The 23,914-nt window shown below is 38.9% G+C and overlaps 2 protein-coding genes and 1 long non-coding RNA gene across 4 annotated transcripts; 2 read left to right on the forward strand and 1 right to left on the reverse strand.

The window, feature by feature from the left end:
- Positions 1 to 2,411: 2,411 nt before the first annotated feature.
- On the forward strand, positions 2,412 to 9,852 carry LOC115754624 (RNA-binding KH domain-containing protein PEPPER). Its single transcript, XM_030693701.2, has 6 exons — positions 2,412 to 2,972; positions 4,621 to 4,879; positions 6,316 to 6,464; positions 6,568 to 6,819; positions 8,799 to 8,993; positions 9,454 to 9,852. Exons 1-6 carry the CDS (start codon positions 2,412 to 2,414, stop codon positions 9,625 to 9,627), a joined length of 1,590 nt encoding a protein of 529 aa, XP_030549561.2. The 3' UTR covers positions 9,628 to 9,852.
- Positions 9,853 to 10,187: 335 nt separating this feature from the next.
- LOC115754625 (transcription factor bHLH35) lies at positions 10,188 to 15,864 on the reverse strand. Of its 2 annotated transcripts, none has more exons than XM_030693704.2 (5): positions 15,689 to 15,864; positions 15,398 to 15,557; positions 14,956 to 15,189; positions 14,509 to 14,679; positions 10,188 to 10,549 (listed from the first exon to the last, which is right to left on the reverse strand). In XM_030693704.2, the coding sequence occupies exons 1-5, from the start codon at positions 15,760 to 15,762 to the stop codon at positions 10,460 to 10,462; spliced, it is 729 nt and encodes a 242-aa protein (XP_030549564.1). In that variant the 5' UTR covers positions 15,763 to 15,864; the 3' UTR covers positions 10,188 to 10,459. The 2 variants fall into 2 exon arrangements, with proteins under 2 accessions (XP_030549564.1, XP_030549562.1); XM_030693702.2 differs by having other exon boundaries at positions 15,398 to 15,593; positions 15,689 to 15,863.
- Positions 10,448 to 18,314, forward strand: LOC125314594. Its single transcript, XR_007198072.1, has 3 exons — positions 10,448 to 10,582; positions 17,683 to 17,686; positions 18,304 to 18,314. It is a non-coding gene; the product is annotated as an uncharacterized LOC125314594 (long non-coding RNA).
- Positions 18,315 to 23,914: the final 5,600 nt, after the last annotated feature.

Consider the following 23,914-nt stretch of genomic DNA (forward strand, 5'->3'; position numbering starts at 1 on the left):
TTTTGATGCGATTACTACTAGGAGTGAGCAAATCGAACCGCCCGAACAAGGACCGGTGGTCCGGTTCCTGGTTCTAGAGGGAACGATCTAGTTCCCGATTCTAGGGTCCCCCAGGACCGGACCGCCCGGACCGGACCGATCGATTTTTTTTTTATATTTTGATCAAGAAAACTCCATGCGCATGGAGTTTTCTCGATCTTGCCTTTTTAGTCCCCAAACAAAATCCCCATCTCAATCTTGCCTCGATCGGTTCTTGGGCCGTTTTTGACCCAAAGGGAGATCGTTTTTGCTTGAATTCCATCTGCATTTTGGAAACAATCTTGTAAAAAGTTCTCAACTTTGCCTTGAAAAACCTGTTTTAGGAAATGAACTCGAAATTTTTTAATGTCCAATTTCTATATTTTCTAGATCGGGACCGTCCAAGAATGGTACAAATTTTTTTTTGGCACGTGTTCAATCCAATGGAACCGCCTTGGAACCGGACCGGACCGGGAACCGATCACCCCTAGTTACTACCATGATTCAGTGCTTAAGACTTTATGGGATTGGATTGACTATTAAGGATTATCTCTATACTAATATAAATATAAATATGCTCATATACAGTACAATTTCAATTAATATAATCCAAGTTGGAGAATGTTAGAATATATATTTATATTGGCTTTATTAATTATTATTGTAAATATTAATTGGTCTAATAAAGAAGAGATATATAGTTTTCTATTTAGTCTAATATGGAGTTGGATAGTGTGGGCCGAGATAAACCTTATCTATAATGGGGGGATATGTTTCAATATCTATAAATAGAACTCAAGTTCCTCCTCTAAATCCTAATGTTTACATAACCTCACATAAAGAGTAGTTAGAAGCGATAAGTGAGGGGCCGTCTCATTAAATTCGGTGATAAAAGGGTTCATAGAGGAGAAGCTCTTGAGTATCGGATTGTCGCAAATTCCATATCAAGAACGATAATTCGAAACAAGATGCGTCAATTCTTCTATTTTATGAAACCGTGATTCGTATATCTATACGTGTTATTCTTGGGTTGCTGCAAAAGGATTAAAATTGTAGCTTACATCTTTATATCTTACCTTATTAGATTAATCCCGTAAAACAGTAAATATCAATCTTTAGTAATACAGCCCACATCAAAAAGACTCTTACATTTTCTCACTTCGGCTATATGAACGTTTTTGTGCACATTTATATTGGTTTGGAGATTATTCTTAAATGTCAATCCGATCCCTTAAAGTTTCAAATAATAAATCATGGCAGTAACTACATCAATAGACAAAGAGCCGAAAATCTCAATGAATTTGAAGGAGTAATGACCTGGATGAGAGTAAAGGTGGCAAGGAAAACGTGGAGAATCAAGAACTAATTATGAGCAATTACATTATAAAATATTATAAATACTAATACTTGTGGGTAGTAGGAACTGCGAATAAAAAAAGACTCGTTATCTTTTGATTATTTTTTAAAATCCGTATCACAATTGTAGCTTTTAAATATCTCCTTGTCAATTAAATTTCGACATGCTCTAACTTGTAACTTTCAGATTTTTTTCATCAATTCGGTTCCCATGTTGTATCTCTCTATCGTTTCGTTTTGCCAATGATTAAATTTCAACAAATTATTGTGTACCTTGATGTTGATTAAATTTCGTCGAAATAGATGTATTGGTTTCTTTGTGCTCTAGTGATAAATACGATCCGAAATTGCCATAGAATTTGTCCCTTATCAAATGACGAGTTGCCGAGATAAATCCAACGAAACATTTAAAAATCGAACAATTCTGTTCTTCATCCGTCGCTAAGACATCCGGTAACAAAATTCATTTTAACTTTGGTTCTAATGGAAAGGATAAGTAGGGAAAAGTACACCGGAAGTGCCATAACTTTTATACGGCGTTCACTTGAGTGCCATAACTTTCAAAACGTTCACTTAAGTGCCATAACTTTTAAAAATCGTTCACTTAAGTGCCATGTTGACGTGGCAGTAGGAAAAGGCGATGTGATAGCCGGAAAAGTTCTTGTAGACACCTTACAAAAAAAAAAAAAGTTACCGTAGACGCCGGAAAAGTTTGCGTAGCACGCCGAAAAAGTTACTGTAGACGTAGGAAAATTGACGTGGCACGCCAGAAAGGCGACGTGGCACGCCGGAAAAGTTACTGTAGCACTCAAGTGAACGATTTTGCTCCGACATAGCACTCAAATGAACGATTTTTAAAAGTTATGGCACTTAAGTGAACGTTTTGAAAGTTATGGCACTTAAGTGAACGCCGTACACAAGTTATAAGACTTCTAGTGTACTTTTTCCGAATAAATAATTCTTTTTGCGATAAGCTGTTTGTGAGTTCTCTCTTTTCAAAATAAATAAGCGAAAAGGATTTCTTCACTTTCGGCCCTATGCCAAGCATAACAACTCTCCCCAAACCCCCAAACTCGCCAAATCACAACTCACTCCTCCGCTCTTCTACGGGCTTTTTTACCAGAAAACTTCGGGTCTCTCCCTCAGCTCCTCCTTTCTCAGCCCTCGCCGCATCAATGGCCGCCGCCGCCACCACCGCCACTTCCATAGAAAGCGCCTCCGCTAACAACCTCGAATCCGAGCCCCAATCGCCACCGCTCTCCGCCTCCGGAGTTACCGATTTGAACGCCATGCCGAACGATCCCATGGACGAATCGACCAACGGAGCAGGAACTGAGCTGTCCGCTGAGCCGCCTCAGGCGGAGGCCGACCAATCGGCTCTTCAGGCGGAGGCCGACCTATCGGCTCCTCAGGCCACCGCGGAAGCTGATAAGAGGTGGCCGGGATGGCCTGGCGACTGCGTTTTTCGTCTCGTTGTGCCGGTTCTCAAGGTCGGGAGCATTATTGGTCGCAAAGGGGAGCTTATCAAGAAGATGTGTGAGGAGACTCGCGCTCGCATTCGCGTACTTGATGCTCCTGTCGGCACTCCCGATCGTGTTGTAAGTTTCCTAGGGTTTGCTCTTTCTGCTTTTCGATTGGAGTTTATATTCTGTAGTTGGCCTGGTCAGTGTTGGGCATTCTCTTTCGTTTACTAGATTTACTCATGTTGAGCGAGTTTGGATTGAAGACATCTAGTTCTTTTGTAATCGTTGGGGTCAGGAGGGAAAGAACAAATGAACTAGGGTTCTTTGGCTACACTTTTAGGACTATGGATTTGATTTATTTGCTTGCTTTGCTATTACTCGTTCTTCATGTACCATTCACGTCTTCTGGTTTCTGTGGTTATTGAGCAAAGAATATCTTTGATGGCAATTTTTTTTTTCTCAGCTACATAAAACCTGCATCTAACATCATATTCGGGTTGATGAATAGTTTTTGAACTGCAGATTTGACCCAACTGCTATAGCTTTTCTTGGGTTTGGTTGAGAAGATTAACCACTTGGTTGTTTTCCTGTCCATTCCTCTGCTTACTGTGGACCCGATTTTCAAATCTCTATCCTTACTGGAATAACTTCTCTCTCAACTTTCAACATCTGTATTTCTGAAATGGTCCTCGACTTTTTCTTAAAAATTTGTAATGTGAACTTGATTAGAGTCCCATCAGCCTATAGTTCTACTGCTATTCGTTACATTGACTATGACAATCATCATAATAGCCTCCAGCTTTCTGTTCTTCAATCACCGTGTTCAGAATGCTGCCTCCAAAGTGGAGGAGCTTCTCAATGGAAGCCAGTCTGGTTATGAGGCATGTCATAAATTGGATTGGTGAATTTGGTGCTTAGGGTTCCTATGGTTCGATTTCCAGCTCATATCTAATAGCCTCACGGTTAGCAAACTCATGGACAAGTAAGTGGAAAATATCATGGAGAAATTTGGCAGAACTAAAGAAGTGACTTGGTTGAGAGAAAATCAAAGTTGAGCGACTTGTGATGAAAATAAGAAGCACCAGTAAGGTACATGAAAGTGAGGACAAAGTTGGATTAATACAAAAGTAATTTACCCGCACATATCCTTGCTTCCACTATGCTTGTGAACCAAGTAAATAGAGAAGGCTATTTAATAGTTGAATACCTTTTCCATTACTATCCTACTAAATTCTACCCCAGAGGAACTCTTATCCTCCTCTGGAAGCATTCCCTTGCATAAGTCAAATATGACCTTAGTGTATAAAAGAAGGCTTATGTGGAAATAGGCTCCACTCTAGCAGTTAGTTTTTTTACATTGTTTATTTCTATCTATCTTCAATGTCAAAACTGAAGCTCATTCCTGAAACAATTTGGATTCTTCATATATGCCCATATTTTTGGAGTCCATTGTAAAGAACTCCCATAGTGTTTCTTTGCATCTTGTAGTACAACATGGCTTTGTCCTCTTCATTTGGTTTTTGCTTCAGAAATAACTAGAGACAATGGCAGTTTTCTTGGATTATTTCCTGAAAATTTGATTGCTATGGTTCCATTGCTTTGTCTTCATCATTTGTTCTGTTACATTTGGTTGTATGACTGCAATTATCCATTTTCAAGCTGCTTGCGTCTCCTTGTCCGCAATCTGCTTCAACTTTGAGATTTCTATATTGCACACCATGGCAAATTTTGCTAAGGAAAGTAATTTTTCCCTATCTTGCATTTGCTATACATTGTTTCGCAGGTATTGATATCTGGAAAAGAAGAGCCAGAGATACCTCTTTCCCCTGCAATGGATGCTGTGATAAGAGTTTTTAAACGTGTCTGTGGACTGTCTGAGAATGAGGGTGATGCTAAATTGTCTGGAGCTGCTGGAGTTGCATTTTGTTCAATTCGGTTTTTGGTGGCTTCCACTCAAGCAATAAATCTAATTGGAAAGCAAGGTTCACTAATCAAATCGATACAAGAGGGTACTGGAGCTTCTGTTAGAGTATTACCAGAAGGTAAGCTTTATGGTTGTGCACACCTCTGAATTTAGATGGTGCTACCTTTGTCATGACTCACGTTGATGAATGGAAACTGGCCGGAAAAAAAAAAAAAAACTGGTAGTTATGACTGCGTGTTTTATTAGGCATTTCAATATTAGGTCCATATGTATTCCTAGCTCTCTTTTAAAAATCTGGCATAAAATATCTTATTCAAGTGTTGAATATGAAATTTACCTGTTAAAATTAGTCGTAATTTAGAAGCATGAAGTCATTTAGGCATGCTAAGCACATGTTAATTTGATTTGGGAGAAAAAAATAGAAGAACACTTAAGATGATTCGGAATGTACGATTGATGTAGCTAGCATCCAGATCTTCCCGATCTTGTCAAGGGGACACGGATCACAGTTACAGCAGGAATGGAGATATTACTGTATGACTATAATTTGTCAGTGTGGTATTATTACCAGGTAATCACGATACAGAGTAGAGACAAGCAATTAGAAGTTTTTGGATTTGCATTTTGTTCGACTCAGTTCTTGATGCCATCCTATAGAAGGATCATGGTGGTCCCAATCGCATCTCATCTGTCTATAGGTTTCACTTACCATTTTCTCGTGTCTACACTGGCCTGGGTTTGATCTTGAATTTGTTTCTTGCGTCAATGGTTATTGTTTCTCTAAGAAAATGCTACATTTATTCATTTTGGACAAAATTTCTTGCTTCTTAATTTTCATAGGCCTCACTTCAATATTTTTTGTTTGCTCGTTCACTGATGTGCCCAGCCAAAGTGGCCCTCTCTTCCATAAGCATATGAAAGCAGAGCAGGATTTTCATTAATGGGTTGGAATTTAGAGGTACATAAATATAAGCTGAGATTTTTCACACATTCAGTGTATGTACAAACGGTCACCCTGGGATGTCTGTGCCATTTTAGTCAAACTTGCTCTCTGCTGAGCATGATCTCTAGTAACTAATTTATCCTTTCCTTCCTCTGGTGGTAATCATCCTTCCAGAGGTTTCTTGGTAGTTGAATCACTGAACTTTGTACTTCAGAGGTGCTAATGTTAGTCAACTGTAGACACGATGCCAAGAACTTTTGGAGGACATTTTTGCTTTAGTAGAGTGTCGTTAATAGATGATTTGGGTTAGTATTATCTGGTTATGCTGTATTTGTCGTCTGACTCATCCGTAAAAGCTAGTAGATAAGTCTGTCTTGTCTAATTCTAATTAGGTAGCGCAGCAACTCAACCAGTTTCCTTACTTTCTCCATCTCTCTCTGTATCCCCTCAATTTTTGTTTACTTTGTTTCCTTGTTCCTAAATGAAATTTGACAAATAGTGTTGAGCCAATTATTTCTTTTTATCCCAGTTCCTTATTCATATCATTATCTTCGGGCTGAGTTTGGTACAGTAATACACTGTCAATTATTCTAAAACATCCTGGATGGCAGGTGAGTTGCCAATTTATGCTTCTACGGATGAGCGAATCGTGGAGTTGCAGGGAGAGGCATCAAAGGTTCTTAAAGCCGTAGAAGCAGTAGTTAGACACCTGAGGAAATTCTTGGTTGATCATAGTGTTCTTCCTCTTTTTGAGAAGAGCGTAAGTTCTCATATGCTGAGTTATACTTTGTGTGCACCTCATATGCTGAGTTGTTGCCTATATTTTTCTGCATTTAAGTACTAATTCGTTTCCCATCCATTAGTGCAATAATGCAGCCCAACAAGATCGTGCATCTGAGACTTGGAGTGACAAGTCAGTACTGCATACTGCTCCAACTGGAATGACAACCGATTATCCACTCTCGTCAAAGAGAGAATCGCTTTTCATTGATCGTGAAAGTCAGTTGGAGCCGCAAATTGCACGCTCCGGAGTTTCACTCTATGGACAAGATCCCTCAATGGCTGCAATCCGATCGGCAAGGTTTGGTCGTGCAGGAGCTCCTATTGTCACTCAGGTAAGTTCTTCTCTATACATTTGGCTTCTTTTGTTAATTTTGCCTTTTTGCAAAACTCTCTTGTAGTGCCGTTATCTATGAAACCTAGATGTAACTGTGAGAAATGGTTAGTATATAATTTGATTTATCTTGGGGAAGCGAAATGCTTCTGTCTGCTGTATGAAGTTTATTTTGAAGCGTTATTTGATCATTCTTGGATTTCATTAACTGTTTAGGGCTCATTCGGTATTTTAGGCACCAATGGGGTGCATCAGCCCATATACTTGGCTATTTCTATTTCTTTTTATATAGATAGATCTAGAAGTAGCATATTTAAAAGGATTTATGCTATTAAAAATGTCGCATCTGCTGTATTAAAGGCATGGCATCCATTCATCGACAAATTTCTACCAGAGGCACACAGTATCTTCATAATTCTTCCTCTCCTTCATAAAATACCTCCATAACCGGGAAAAGAAGGATAACGAGTTACTAGACTTGGCTGAAGATATGTCGTATCTTTATGAGCCTGACTCAATGAGGAGATGCCTGCAGTCTAGATAATGAACTCTACATACTAAACTCCATGAGTGGGCCTAATATTGACCGGTCCATTGAAAGTAGAAGAATTTGATCGTGCTTGTCAGGGTGTGATTACAATTTAACTCCACAGGCCTTCTTTCCAGCCCTTCATCATATAGTACTGGTGGAAATCCCTGATATGCACCATGTTGACAGTGGACATCATTTTTAGGCTTGATTTACTGCAAAAACGCCTTAGAAATTGGATGTTTTGTACTTCCTGATTTGTGCATCCTCACATACTTTGTGCAGCACTTCACTTCAGTTCTTAACCCCTTGGCGAGTTTGGGTAATTGGGAATTGCTTTTCTCAAGGATGCCAGTGCATTGGTCGTGGTTGACCATAAGATGACAAAACACTCAGTATCATGCAGAAGGGAAAATATGAGAAAGGCACAATGAAAAAGTTGCTTCTTCTATTTTCCCTTGTTGGATTTTTTTTTTTGGCTGGCCCCCTTTTTGGATTCACCTACATTTTTATACATATATATGCTTGCACTCTGTTGGATGAAGTTTTCAGTACTGGCCTAGCTCTGTTAGGCTAATTTCTGTGAATTCTATTCTTCTACTTATCTTGTCTACTGCAAAATTGAGATGGCGCTGCCACTTCCCTGACAATAATTGAAAAGTAGTAGCTCATTTTCCCAGCTCTCCCTTTCTAAACATGTTTTTATTTCGTGGATTTCTGGTTCGAAATTCGATGTCAGGATTCTTGTATAAGTTTCTGTGGTGATATTTGAATATTCTCTAGTTCTTCCCTCTGTAACAAGAACTAAAACACGCAGGCCCAATGAAATCCCTCCAAAATACATGAAGTGACACCCACAATTGTACACACTTCTCTTGCCCTCCGGCTCCCGCTCCCGCTCCCGCTCCCGCTCCCGCTCCCTCTCCCTCTCGCTCTCTCTCTCTCTCTCTCTCTCTCTCTCTTGCGCACGCGCGTAAATGTGCTCACCAGCCATGCCTACCTTAATGTCACTTCCAATTTGCTTCCCCGCATATGACATTCAGATGCTATGGAAAATCTCAGCTTCTTAGTTGATGTACTTTTTGTTGGTCTTCAGAGTGAATCTCTGCTTGAAATTCTCTCCTGTTCGTTTTTTACCAGGCTAAAGGCTTTGTTTCTGCTTTGATGCTTAAATTAATGTTTAGACGGAGTTGTCCAGACTCTTAATGGAAGGAGTATATGATAGCAGATTAGACCAAATTGAGCTTTTCTGTTCTCTTCTATGTGACTTAAAGTTTATATTTCTGAAAAATCTAAGATTATAATGACTAGTGCACTACATCTACTGCATAATAGAATCAATCTTTGGCTGGTTGAAAAAGTAAAAACTTTGAGTTCATATTGAAGTCGGTAAGCTATTCTTGTCTTTTCCTTTGTATTGGTGCATTGTATAATTGTTTCTCCTGTTTTAGGTTGTGCAAACAATGCAAATACCATTGACTTATGCTGAGGACATCATTGGCATTGGTGGGGCTAACATTGCATATATTCGTCGAACTAGTGGGGCCATATTAACTGTGCAGGAGAGCAGAGGACTACCTGATGAAATAACCGTAGAAATAAAAGGCACTACATCTGAAGTTCAGACAGCACAACAACTGATTCAGGTAAGCAGCACATGGATTTTACCTGCTTTTTTATTCTTTAATTAACTTGTGTTTGGTTTTGAAGCTGCTCACATTATTACAGTTCTTTTTGAAAAGGCGTGCATGTAGCATGATAATACAATGCTGTCTAATTGTGGTCAATATATCTTGTATAGAACTATTGTATGGTAAATTTGGCATGCATGTGCCTATTTATATAACATAAATGCTCTTTCTTTTTTGCGCCAGCTGTGATCCTGTGAAATTCCTCTTTAAAATCTGCTAGGCCTTTAGGAATCCTGATAGCCCTACCATGTCAATGTTGTCTATTTCTGTTTCCTTCGTTTGTCTTGTGATCTTACATAGAGCTTTCGGAATTTGAAGGATCACATAAATCCTGGTTTTACGATGTTTCAAATGTACCGAGTCAAACAATATGAGGGTGTCAAATGTAAGACTAAATCAATTCATTTGTCTGCAGGAATTTATCAATGGTCATAAGGAGCCGGTCACCAGCAGCTATGGCAAGGTAGACAGTGGATTGAGGTCATATTCTCAGTTGGGTGATACATCCTACACATCTTCGTCGTTCTCATCACAGCCGTATGGAGGTTATGGTTCTAGTTTAGGAGGCTACAGCAGCTTCAGGCTTTGAAGCGTCAGATCGAATTTGCCTTGTTGCTTTCTATGGGAGCTGTCTTCCCTTCAATTATTTGTAGTTTTGGGGAAGGTTGTATAAAGCTTTGCTTGAGTTTGTTCCTCTCTCTACAAAGATCAGTAGCTGTAAAACTACTAGCGACCACTTTCTATCATGTTAAAGTGTAGTTATGCACGTTGGGGTTGTGTTGTTTAAGCATATGAAGGAATGAGCTTCAGAGTAGAGTGTACTGCAGAACTTATTCTTGAGTGGTCAAGGCGATTTTATGCGAATTCAAGTTCCTTCATTTTGCTTTTTGCGTCGATCAGCTCTCGTAATCTGCTCTGCAAGGGGCCGTGACATGGCCTATAGCTGTGCCATATTTGGTGAGCAGTTTAGGTTAGAGTCTGGACACATCTTGAGACTTATGCATTTGGTGTTGAATCTTCTGTGGATTAGGCAGTGATTTTGATTTCTTACTCTATGTTTGAGGCTCGAACCTGAGAAACAGTCATTCGGGTCTACTTGTAGTAGATTTTGCAAAATGAAAGTGACAAGGCGAAGGGAGATGTGATACCAAGAAGAAACTACAGTACTCACTCTCTAATCGTCGGAACATACTTCTTTGCCTTCCCTTTCTTTGTTTTTGCAAAGACAGGCTGAGCAACAGAGACGAGTAGGTCTCGACTTTGGGTGACTACACTGACTGGACTTGTAATACATTCGTCGTGGCACGGACAAGAATACGGAGGAACAATGACAACAGACACAGATAGAGAGAGAGAGATGGGGGGCACAAAAACTCGCAATTCCTAGAAAGCTTTCTGGGGCAATTTTCTCATGCCATTCATCAAATGCTCATAGGGCTCTGCGGGTCGTTAAGCGCCGCAATGGCTGTCTCGATCTTCATTTTCAGATTCTCTTTCTCATTTTCGTCCGCCTGCATCGAATGAACACATAAAAAACAGGGTGAGTTCGATCCTAAATTCTTATACTGATATCGACCTAACTCGATCTTCCTTATCGGAATCCAAGTGTGTCGAAGATATATGGAACCAGATGACCCACGAGGCACTATCAGCCTCGTTCAAGCACCCTCCCTCTCCATCCTAGTGGGTCAACCTGAAAGTCTCAGCTAACAAAGAGCGGACAAGACACGACGGTGGTAATATTAGACTTTGGGAGCACCGAATGTCCTGTCATCGAGTCAATAATTGGATTCTCAAGCCTTCAATTATTGAAAAGTACACGTACGTGGATGTTGCCCGCACATCTTGTGCGGGATAGGGCCACTAAGACGTTAAAAGTTGGCTTATTTATTCAAAGACTACATGGCCAAGAATCAAAATCTAAATTTTCTCGATTATGCTATGCTTCCGTTTTAATACTTGCACCGTCCAGAAATGGGTCCCACAGTTGCGCAATACTAGTGTACAAAAAGGCAAAATACGTAACGCGGGAAACAAGCGGGGACCATGCTAGTTCTTTTGATAAAGAGGCAACCCTTCCATATGACTTTTTTATTCATTCATTTATATGCCTATAATTTGGCTTAGGTGATCACAACTCAGTTTCTCTGAGGGCCCGCCTTTTTCACGAAAAAAAAAAAAATTCAAAATGAATGAACGAGAAATATTTATATTGTCCACGGAAATATCTGAACATAAATTATTATTAATAACGAAAATATTTTTATTGATTAACTATTTCAAGCAATATAAATGACTATCTTCTAAAGAAAATTAAAATTAAAATTTTTCGTAAAATAAACGGAGGCGAAATTTGATTGTCTCGTGACTGAGTCAACAACAATGAAGACAAAAGAGGGAAGATGATCGGCATGAACGTTAGTTAGGTCGTCCAGATGACGTGGAGAACGTGCGAAGGAAAAGAAGCGTGTGAAAGCGACGTAACAGCCCGCGTGGGACTCGATTAACATTAATACTAACGAAGAAATCAAACAACCATCATATGACCAAGAACGTAAATTGGGAACACGTTTCGATACGCGTCTCGTGGACCAGCACGAGCTCCTCGTGGGCATTTAATCACATCGTATCCTTCTTCCTTCTTACTAATTGAAAAAAAAAAAAAAAAAAAAAACATAAGTCTTCCTCAAGGAAAATCATGGTTTACCTTCTCTCTCTGACGTGGCTTGATCTCTGCTACAACTGTCTAAGTCTCGCAAAAAATTTTCTTGCAAAATTTTCGATCGTCATTGTCGAGCACCCAAAAGTTTCTTGTTTTTCACTTTGCCAAATGCAACCGAAAATAATTTGAATCGGTTAACTTTGAGCTCATGATTCATCTCTCTTGATGATGAGATAATATTTTGTAAACAGCAGTTAACTTTCAAATATAAGGGGATATCAAATAAATAAATATATATATATAAATATATGTGTGTGTGTGATCATGATGCAAACTATGATGATGAAATTTAACCATTTCATGGTTTTTTTTTAAATGATAAGTCTTGTGATCTTACGAGGTAGATGACAATCTCAGTTTGTCTTTTAAATTCAGAAGTCATTTCACGTAATTATTCGATCCCATCTTAAAAAAAATGAAGTATTAAAGTCTCTCAACTAACACAATGTCAATATGACCTACCCAATGGGCAACGAAGCAAACAATTAATGCATAAATAGATGTGTAATCATTCGTTATTGTGTATATTTTCGATTGATAGCGGACACAAAATCGATGATTTGGAAATTCAAGATCTCTTTCTCAAACAAAAAGACAAAAAAACAAAAAAAACAAAAAGAAAACAGCTATGGATCTTACTTAAGAGGAGGCAATCATTTGAATATCATCATTTGCATCCAATTTTCCTCCTAATCTCTGCATCTCGTATATAAAAAAAAAATGTGTTTCTATACTATCATCGTTAATTAAGCCCCTTGAAAAGTTAATAATAGATATCATTAAGCGACACTAGATTATTAAGAACATTGTGGCAATTATCAATGGTGGATACTAATCCGTTGGGTCACGGTACCGTGCAAGGTGCCCACACCAAATTCATATTCTATCTAAAAGTCAGAAAAGGACAAAAAATGTGGTTAGTTATAATGATGTTTCACGGACCGAGGGAGCATCAAAAGTTGTTTTTTTTTGTTTTTAATGATCCATGGAGGACAGATCTAGATTCCTTAATGGCCGTCGGATTAGAAAAGAAAGTAAATCACACACATTAATTATAAGTCTTTCAAAATTTTGTGTGTTACCCACAAATTACGAAAGGAAGATCCCTCGGCCCGGAGCACAGAACCGCCTTCTCGTGTGCTCTTCTGGGCAATTAAGGGGGAACCCACAACCTAAACAAACGACGAGTTTGCCGAGGAAAAAGGGGCAAACCTCACCGTTTAAAGTGGAAATCTCAACGACCAAAATAAAAAAAAGTGGAAATTCCGACCAAAAAACAAGTGGAAATATGATTAGATGGGGCCCCATTATATCCCCTATTTAAGAAGGAATTAACTTTTTTCTTTTCTCTGACCAGTTAGCATCGGACCATACTGAAGAAACCATTGCGTTTTTGCCCTAAATCGTACGCATCCAGGAGCTCCTCTCACTTTATTATAAAGTAAAAGTCATTATCTGTTCCCAACTCAAAAGGACCCACCACCCTTCATTGATGCCCCCTTCTATGAATGAGAACCATCCAGAAATATTTCTTTTATTTTCTTCTTAAGTTGGGCATTACCACTATATATATATATATATATATATATATATATATATATATATATATATATATATATGTAGATAAGGAAGAGGTTGGTATGGTGATAATCAACTTCATCTGCGTTTTTAGTGGTTTTGTTTCTTTCTGACCAAAATCTGCATTGTCTTCTTATTTGACAATGCCACTTCTAAGTGGCCCCAATGTGTTTCTAAAAAGTTGTGGCAAGAATGTGTTTTCATTTATATTTCGGCTTTCAAAGTGAACATCATTTCGATTAAAAAAAATGCGAACATCACCATATGTTCATGGACAAAAGAGTCTTTTCGGTTAACAAAGCTTATTACTATCTTTCTATTTTCAAAAATCGAGATTAGGTAAATATTAAATCTTTCTCCCTGTTGAGGAAATTCCTTTTTTTTTCTCTTGACACGGGCGAGTCAAGATTTCTCGAGACTTGAGATATCCCATTATGCTACAACCCCTTTGTTCTTAGAATGGTAAAATAACGCACTCATCATCAAGCCCACTCGAGCTTCGAGCTACCTGTTATTCTCTTTGGCAGGTGCATTCCTTCCCATATTTTAATTACTCTTTCTATAGTTATAAAAAGAATCCTCAGCTTTGCTCTCCATAAAGAATGTTCTCCTCACGTTTTATACTCTATATTTTGCATATGCGCAACTTAAAAGGACTTATTTGCTCTCATGCACATCTGAACCTCGAAAACAAATGCAAGGATGAGAAAGGGATTACTTGAGGAAGAAAATGGAAGCTTGGTATGATCAAAGAAGGAATTTGAAATCCATTTTAAAAGACGAGGACGGTAATTGTAGGTTTTGAAATATAAGATAATTGATATGAGGAGCAAAATTGAGAATGGAATTTGTAATTTACCCTAGCTTCTTTTTTTTTATTTTAGCACCAAGACATTAAACTATGACGTCACCCCTCCTATCAGACTTTTCACTGAACCATCAACGCTCTACTTTAATTCATGGTCGGAACATGGAGGACAAATTTCCCAAATAAATAGGGAACCAAAAAAAAGAAAAAAAAAACGAAACTTAACTCAATATTCACGGCCATGATTTTTACCCTGCTATTTATTATTGTATATCCAAATACTAAAACGGGTCGACAAATTTCTCCTTTTTAAATCTGAAATTCTAGAGAGAGAGAGAGAGAGAGAGAGAGAGAGGAGTGACCTCAACGAAGACTGTCTTCAAAAGCCGGCCAGAGAAAGCAGTGATGTTGGCAGTGACGATCTTGAGCTTCAAAGACTCGAACACTTCACACAGTTTCACCATCGTGTCCGTTCTTTTACTGCATGTCAAGCTCACCACCAGCGTCTTGTCTCCCATGTGTGTGATCCTCAGCTGCATATTTTTTCCATTATTGACCAAATCAATTCGATGAACATCATCCAACCATATCCTATTTATTAATGTTAGGCGAGTCTGTCGTCCCAACCCAATTATATAATCCACGCAAGGATTTCGATTGACCGGAATTCTCGGATTCGCATCTCTATTAAGACAGCTCAGTAAGCTTGGAAATTATTCTTGTTCAAGATCGAAAATAAGCAGGCCCAGAATTAAAATTGGTCCGGAATACAACTCCGGGACCGCAATATAGAGAGAGGAGAGATTTACTTCGAGGACTTCGATGGGGGAGATTCGCGAGCCCCCGGAGTCGTAGAACGCGTCGGTCCTCTTCTTCTTAGATCTCAAGTAGGCCGGAAGATCTTGATCAAAGTCGTAACCACCGGGGCCCTTCTGCAACTTGCCGGATTCGAGCTCCAGAATCTCAGCTTGGATCCTTCTCTCTTGTTCGTGCAACTCTTGGATGTAGTCAATCGCATCCTTGATGATGGATGCCTTATCCATCTGAACCCAAAAATAAAAAAGCACCATACCCATTAGATTCAACCCAAAATTAGACATGACTACAGTCTCAAGTCTAGCAGAAACAGAACAACATCAGTGACAACATCGATCACTCTCAAGACTCTGTTGTTGAAGTGGGGAGAGCAAAGTCTCATGTGCAACTGTGATTGTACTTCTGATTGCAATCGATGGGGGTCATGGTCATCACCTTGCTAATGTTGGGCACCACCGCCCTCAATGCAAATAGCCTCTCGTTGAGCTTCTTCCTCCGGTTCCTCTCGGACACGATGTTCTTGGAAGCCGCAGTGGATGCCGCCCCGTCTGGGGAGCTCGAGTCATAGTAACCGGAGATCGCCTCATCCACCCAACTGTCATAATTTTCCAAACTTTTCTGATGTGATGATCTAAGCAAAGTATAGGGGCAGGGACTAGTTAATCGATTTGGAGTGCTCCTGTGTGTGTTTGTGGATGAGAGAGAGAGAGAGAGAGAGATGGAAACCTGTCAAGCTCTTCAGTTTGGTAAAACATGTTGGTCTCCCAATAGTTCTGGTATTCCTCAACATTGTCGTCCATATTGTGCTTGTGGGTTTTTGTTTTCCCTGTGTTTTGTTTGGGTTAGAGAGAGAGAGAGAGAGACGCAAAGAGAATGAGTCTATGAGGTGGCTGCTAAAAAAAGAGAGGGCAGGCTTTATATATACGCACTGAGAGAGAGAGAGAGAGAGAGAGAGAGCGCAAAAAGACTCCACGGGGGTAGTGAGAAGGATCGTTCCCAACTTTCATCACGTGGTGAATGAAAATTGTTTCTCGGTCGCTCTTCTCCTCCGTCTTCGCCTTCTTCTTCCATGAAACATCGTGAGAGAACATAAAGAAGGAAGGAAATTTGGACAGCCAATAGAGTTTTAGTCTTCGAGCCGCGTGGACGCTGGGGACAGAGATCCCATTCCCAGTTCACATGTCACCCGATGTCTGCCTCAGGGTACTAGGAAAGAACACGAATTGCAGCAGTCCCACGTGGGTGAAGCCCCACTCGGAGAAAGACTTGACGCTCGGACGGCCATTCGAATTTTGATTTAGATTCGATTGTGTCATTCATTAACTCCTTGAATCATGGAGCTCCATATACGCTGTGTGGAGCAAATCCGTTTTGCCCTGAAACTATGGGAGCACGGATTCTGTTTGTGTCATAAATAGTATCTTAACACGCCCCCTCACGCAAAGACTAGTGGCTAAAAGGGTTTAGACATGCGAGAAAAGATGGAACTCTATCAAAAAATGAAAGAAAGCGCGATGAAGCGAGTTCGAGATTGGGCAAAAGGCACGTGAGGCGTGTCTGATTATGATCAACGGTCTATAGATGGACCACAAAGATTTAAGAGACAACAAGTGCACCGGAAATCCTAAAACTTATTGCGAAAGTGCAATTGAGTCATAAAACGTTCAAAAAGTGTAATTAAATTTTGAAACTTGTCAAATTGATGCAATCGAACTTGTTCGTTAACTCCGTCTAATTTATTTAAGGGCAAAGTAACCAAAAGCCCCTTAAATTATACCCACTATGGCATATTTACCATAAACTTTTTTTCGTGATACCAAAAATTCCAAACTTGTACCTGTGTGACACATTTATCTTCCGTCAAGTTTCTATCAATGAGGACCGTTAAAAATCCGCCTACATAGACGCCATGAAATAGAAAATGTTGACATAGCGACCCGGATGGGTGAATTGAAATAAAAACGACATTGTTATGGCTAAAAAATCATTTGACGGCAAATGTGTCAAATAAGTACAAGTTTGGGTTTTTTTTTTTTTTATGTCACATAAAGAAATTCATGGTAAATGTAGTGCGCATAGTTTGAAAATTTTGATGCCATAGAAAAAAGTTTCGGGGTAAATGTGTCAAAGTAGACATAGGTTAGAGGTTAGAGATTTTTTGTGGCTTTTTCCCTATAAGAGATAACTATCTTGGAAGTCCAAAAATTTGTTAAGAAAGTGCAATTGAGTTCTAAAACTTTCAAAAATGGTAATTAAGTCCAAAACTTATCAAATTGGTGCAATCAAATCCTTATGTTAACTCCGTCTAATTTGACTAAAAGAAAATGCTGATAGGACTTCTTTTTATTATTTATCTATCTTACGTGGAGATGATGTTGCTAAAATGATATTGTTTTGGTCCAATTGATTTTTGACATAAATTTTATTTAAGTTATATTAAAAAGAAGGAAAGTCAAAAAATGAAAAAAGGAAGGAAAAAGCATGTGAGGGCCTGTAGCCCTAGCCACTGTTGCCCTACCATCATCAAGAAGGGCCAGAGATGGTGAGAGAATGGTTGGCGAGGATCGAGCCTCAACCAAGGGTCAGTGATCATTGTTGTCCGCAGGCAAGGATTGCCAATCGACGAGGGTCGCCGGACCTCGCCCGCAATTGGACTTGCGGACCATTCCCCAACCATTGTCGGCCCTTCCCGGTGATGGTGGGGCGGCGGTGGCGATGAGGATTGTTTTAGCATTTTTTTTCTTTCTTTCTTTTCTAAAATTGGCTTATTTTAATGTAGTTTATATACAATTTTGTTTTAAAAATTAGATTTTTATCAAAACGAAATCTATTTTAGTTTTATGTTTTAGCCACATTATCACCATATAGGAGAGAGAAAATAATAAAAATTCATATAAGTATTTTTCGTTAGTCAAGTTTGATAGAGTTAACGAGCAAGTTGATTGCATCAGTTTGACAAATTTAAAGACTTCCAACAAACCTATAATGTTTGTTTAACAAAAATGCTGAAGTGGCTCTTTTATAAGTTTTTGAAAAAAAAAAAAACACATGGCCCCGACGTGTCTTTTTCTTCTTCTTCTTTTTTTCTTTTCTTCGGTTTCACATGTGCTCCCCTTGCTATTGTTCAACTTCTTCAAGTGAATATAGGGTCAAGCTCGATGCCGTGTGGCGGAGCACGACTTCTAGATGTAAGTTCAAGCTACCGTCACGAGTGGAGCTTGAATGTTAGATTTGAGGCCGACCTCGAAGCCGTAATTGGAGTTCGGCATAGTTGGCGTCGAGCTCGAGATGTGCGACGAAGATTACGGAGATCTGGGCTCAAGCTTGAAGCTGCGCCGGAGCTCTTGGTCATGGTCACAAGCTTCAACCTTAAGCGACCATGGCTGATGCTAGCTTCAAGCTCAAACGGCCATAGCTCCAGCTATGAAGCCAAATCTATTGGAGTTGTATTAGGTCATTTGAGCTTCGGTAGAGTTTTGTTCATCGGGTTTTCTTTCAGAGTAAGGCATTTACAGATTTTTCATGCATCACTACACTTATGTTCCGTTCATTTCATGAAAATTGTGATGCTTTTAGAAAATATTTTTTAGGATTTTTTGGTGTTCACTTGTAACCTGAAAATGAACTAAAAAATATTTTCGTTATTTGATATGGAAAATCGGATTTGATTTTCTTCCATGCACACCTTTTAATAATTTATTATTTTTATTTTTTCTTGTCTTTTTATTTTTATTTAAATTGTCTATTCCTCTTTTAAAAAATAATCAAATTTTTAATTATTTTTTATTTTTCTTTTCTTTTTTCTTTCTTTTTCTTTTTCCTCCTTTCTCCACCAACGATCAGCCGGAGACGACCGCTTGAGGCTCGCCGGACCACGTATGTGGCCGGTTACTAAGCTGTCATCCATCATCAAGGCCTAGCTTCCGACGAAGAAAGAAAAAAAATTAAAAATAAATAAAATTAAAAAATATTAAAATATAAAATACTAAAAATGTAGATAGAGGGAAGAGAAAGATTGGTCTTCAAGGAAAATGATTTTCTATTTTTAGAAAGATGAAATTACTTTCCTCACTTTTGAATATGCTTTTTTCATTGCCATAAAATATTTTTCTTAACTCATTTATTTTTGTGAATCGAATGACGAAAAAATTAGAAAAATATTTCTCTAAAAGTTATATTTTCACGAAAAATGGAGCAATCTCTGATTTTTCACCTCAAGAATCCATAGGCACTCATTGAACTGAAGAAGAAGACCATGATGGGACGATGATGGAAAAGAAGTGAGGATCAACAGGAAGAAAGAAGAATAAATGTTATCCCATTTTTCCTGTGTTTATAATTTTCAAGTGATAAAGACGACGATGGGAATGGGACGAGGATTTTTTTTTTATATAAAGATCGAAGGGATGAAATAGGATGATGGGAAAGAGACGAGGATAATGCGAAGAGGAAGAAGAAGAAGAAGAAGCAATTTTATTCCTTTTTATTTTGCTTGTTTAAAAAATATTCTGATGTGGCACTTGGTGGGCGCTGCATCAATGCCATGTGTACCAAAAAAGTAGTAAAAAAATTTTGCATCAATATTTTTCGTTAGCCACATTGAAGAGTTAATGGAAGGATTTGATTGTACCAATTTGATAAATTTTAGAACTCAATTATACATTTAAAAGTTTTAGGACTCAACTGAACTTTTGCGATAATTTTTAGGATTTTTAATTCAGCGATGGGGGAGCCGTGATCAACTCGAAGGAAGTTTTGTACATCACTATCTCGAAAATTGATCTTTAACTCAATTGCACTCCACGGGAGTGACAAGCTGTCACGCCCCGAACCATACGAGCACGCCAACACCCCACATGGGCTGTAAGTTTATAAACTTCCCAGGGATCCAATGGCAACGAACTTAAGCATGAAATGATAAGCACATGCGGAAGCGAGAACTACACTCCATACAACAGAATTAAATACAATGGCTTAGGATGTAAAAGAGAGATTTAAAACTTACTCCATACATTTCTTAAAAACGTCAAATTGACTTCAAAAGTTACTACTTGATAATTCTTAAAATACAACTTCTTTTAATAAAACAAGGTAGATGAAGTTTAACCTTACAGAGCTATACGGGCGAACACAACCCTAAATATAAAAGCAGCTCTAAGACTACAAAGAGAAGTACGGTCAGGTAAGGTTAACGGTTCATCTACTTCAAAAGGGCATCTTCAAAAGCCAATCCATGGCGATCATGGGACTTCATGATTTGGGACCTGAAAATTGTTATCCCACAACGGGGTGAGAATAAATCTCAGCAAGTTATTCCTAAACCTAGACCAGGCTAGTAGTACCTCCAGACAATTCCTAAAACATGTAATTCTACTCAAAGGGAAAAGTGCTCAGCAAGGAAAACGACAAAATCACACTACAATCATAAGTTAGAAGTTCGCAATTCAAGTCATGCTTTACGGTTTTAAGGTCGAGCTTCGTACTTGGACATTTCACAAATCACAAAATCATAAAGGGTGTTTCCTATCGTGTATTCCAATCACATACTAATCATTGACATCGGATTGCCAAGTGCCTGCGTCATAACGCTTCGGGCCATTTTAAGCATTAAGACTCGCGTAATCACGCATCAAGTCATTATAAATATTAAGACTCGCATAAACACGCATCAAGTCGTTATCTCGCATTTAACTCCTCAAGATAAATTCAATTCCTCGCATATCACGCTTCAGGGTATTATGTGATCACATATATATAATCAATTCATTCGCTTAGCCAAACTTGAATTCAAGGTCAATCATGACCTAAACAACACAAGCCATGCCAACTAACCATAGCATTTGTTCGAGCAAACATGAATTGCACAATCACAAAGGACATCTCATGGTTCGTCCACTATGTCCCAAACACATCAATTCATTCATGTTCCACATCATAAGGTCAAACATACTAGGAGCAATTTATCAATTTAGCCAATCGATCATTTCAATCCCTCATGACCGAATACAAGGTACTTAGCTAGTCAATTCCAAATGCTCAATTCACATTGGCAAACCATAGCCAAACATAATAACGATAAGTAATCAATCCACAAGGGCACCTCAAGACCAAACACATATAGTGCAAGCAAGTTAATTTAGCCATGTCCATGCATCCTCGGCGGTATCCACCTACTGATTTCTACATCCAGACCTACTCTCAGAAAAAATGACATCTTTCTAATTTCTTTTTGAGCAATCCTAACTCAGAATCATGTTCCTCATGATCTTTTGGTCGTGTGGGAGGAAAAGGGGTTCAATTCGGACTCCGGACAACCTCGAACGAGCCATTTCAATTTCGACGCGCGCTGAAAAACGGGATTAAAGGGTCTCTCGGGTTTCACACATTCTTCATACAAAAACTACCCTAAAATCCTATCAATCCAATTCTAAATCATCCATTAGTAACCTAAAGTCCTATACTAAGTTTAAGAGTAACTTACCACAAGATTCAAGCTTGAAAAGCCAACCAAGGGGCGGCAAGACTTCACGACTAGATCTGGAACAGATTTGAGGGCTGATTCAGTCCAAGGAAAATGCTTGAAGTTAGCCACTTAAATCCTCTTAATCCACTCCAAACTTCTTCCACAAGTTGTCTAACATACTAAGTGAGGTATATGGAGTTTCTTACCTTGAAACAACTCAAGAAACTCCTTAGAATAGCCCTACAAGTCCACAGTTCCAGTGCAGGGCAGCAGCTGTTTTGGTTCAGCTTTGCGGGCTCTCAACGGCTCACGGACGACGGTTCAAGGCTCACGGTGCTCTTGCAGAGGAGGGTGGTTGATGGTGGTGGTGGTGAGGCATCTCGGTGACCAACGGACAAGGCAATAAGAAGGAGATGGTGGTGAGAAAAGGGAGATGGAGAGTGAAAATGAGCTCTTGCTTCTCAAGAGCTTGTTCCCAAAGCTAAGGGAAAGAGTGAGAGATTGAGGTGATGGGTTGTCTTAGACTAGGCTTTTGACTTGAGGGGGCTTAGTAGACTAGGTGGTTGAGGGTTTTAAGGAGAGTTGTCTAGGGAGTCATACCAATAGTTCAAACTTTTGGCTTCTTGCAAATAACAACAAGAGGGGCAATCTTATAAATCCAACTCAAATCTAAAGACTGCTTTGCCTTAATCTAACTTGAGGAATGAGCTCTAATCCAAGGGTAAAAGAGTAATTTCTAATTCCATATATAGCTCACTTTTCTAATCATTTTGGGACGAATCGTAAACTTAATTGACTTTGGTGAGGCGACATCCAAAATATTCATATTGTGATCCTTAAAAGTCCGATGCCCAAGTTCGAAGTCCAATTTAGTGGCTAATCCCAATCGATTGCAACTCGGTTTATCTCAAACTAACAAGCAGCTCTTTAGGAGTTACGCGTATCAACCTTATGATTCGTATCATACTCAAGCTATGGCGACCTTGGTTGTCATGTGATTGCGAGAGTCGATCATTAGTTACGAAGGACGCGATCGTCGGGAAACGGTTTAGGAATGTTCACAAATTATACTGTGGTTAAACGGAATCACCTGCGATCCAATTATATAACACTAGCAATTTGTTCCTTAGTCGTTCTTGGATTGGCCTATAATAGTTCTAAACCTTCCCTCGACAACCCTTATGGCCAAAGCGTCGATCCATGGTTAAGTTCTTAGGTCCACGTACCCATTTCCCAGTTAGCCATTCCCCTTTGGTTAGTTAACTCAAGAGCGATCAATTCTAAGCGAGATTTCTTGAAATACATCGATGACATTTCATTACTTCAAAAGGGTTGGATTTGGGAATGTCACACAAGCCGATTGCACTTCAATAGGGATATCTTCTAGCAACCTTACGTGTTTGAACCCAACATGAAGTCTTTGCAATGGATTGGGGTAGCGCCCCGATCATGCCATACCTTAAGGCTTATCAAACTCGCTCTTTGCTTTAATCTTCCATTACTCAGAGTAATTGGCATATGAGGAAGACTAGCTAAATAAGATGACGATGTATCACAAGTGCATGATAAAACACCCAAACATCAATCGGCAAGCACGCCTATAAGGGATATGGCCTTTCAAGGTTAACTATTCATACATAACAAAATTGCAATCAATAAGATCATTCAGTAAATTCACTTATACATTTTTATTCATATATTGTTTAGGCTATATACATTATTTATTCAACCACATCAACCACTCTTTGTTACATATTTATACAATTGCTTCACTTTTATGCAATATTTATCTAGGACGAGTATAATAGGTGGTAATCTATTCCGGAACGCTATAATTATCCACCGATTCACCCGTACTTTCATCCGTAATTTCAGGTTTGTCCAATAGATGAGAAGCAAAAGGGTCAAGAAGATGTGGAGCGATAGGACAAATCCACTATCTCAAGCCACGATAGTACACCGCCTTGAATTCAATCTTGACTATTCCATTAGGGGGTCCTTCATCTACATAAACTCTGGAATGAACCACCTTATAGCATGGATAATATGGTAGTTCGGGATGAGCATCGATAAACTCTTCGGTTGTATGACTAATTTTTATAAGATAACCATATAGACGTTGTCGTACGGGCGTCAGATTCACAGGCATTTTAGTAAACTAAAAAGTGGTTTCAACAACGGATTGAGTATTAATCCAACAAGTATGATTCCTAGGTTAAACGACTAAATCAGCTATAGAATTACCAGATTGAAACATAGTTACCATGGCGGAATTCAAGGTGTGCGAAGGATAAAATCTTCAAATTAATCATAATTCGAGATATACAAAGGATAGAATCTCAAAACCTCATAATCATTATGAAGTCATTATAACCAAAATAGATTGGCAATCAATGTTCACAATAGCAAAACCATAGACAATTTAGTAATAAGGACTAGAAATCTACTTGCTTCAATTATTCGAGAAAAACGATTTAGAAACAACGATC

Source organism: Rhodamnia argentea, chromosome 4 (assembly GCF_020921035.1).
Source record: "Rhodamnia argentea isolate NSW1041297 chromosome 4, ASM2092103v1, whole genome shotgun sequence".
Lineage (NCBI taxonomy): Eukaryota > Viridiplantae > Streptophyta > Magnoliopsida > Myrtales > Myrtaceae > Rhodamnia > Rhodamnia argentea.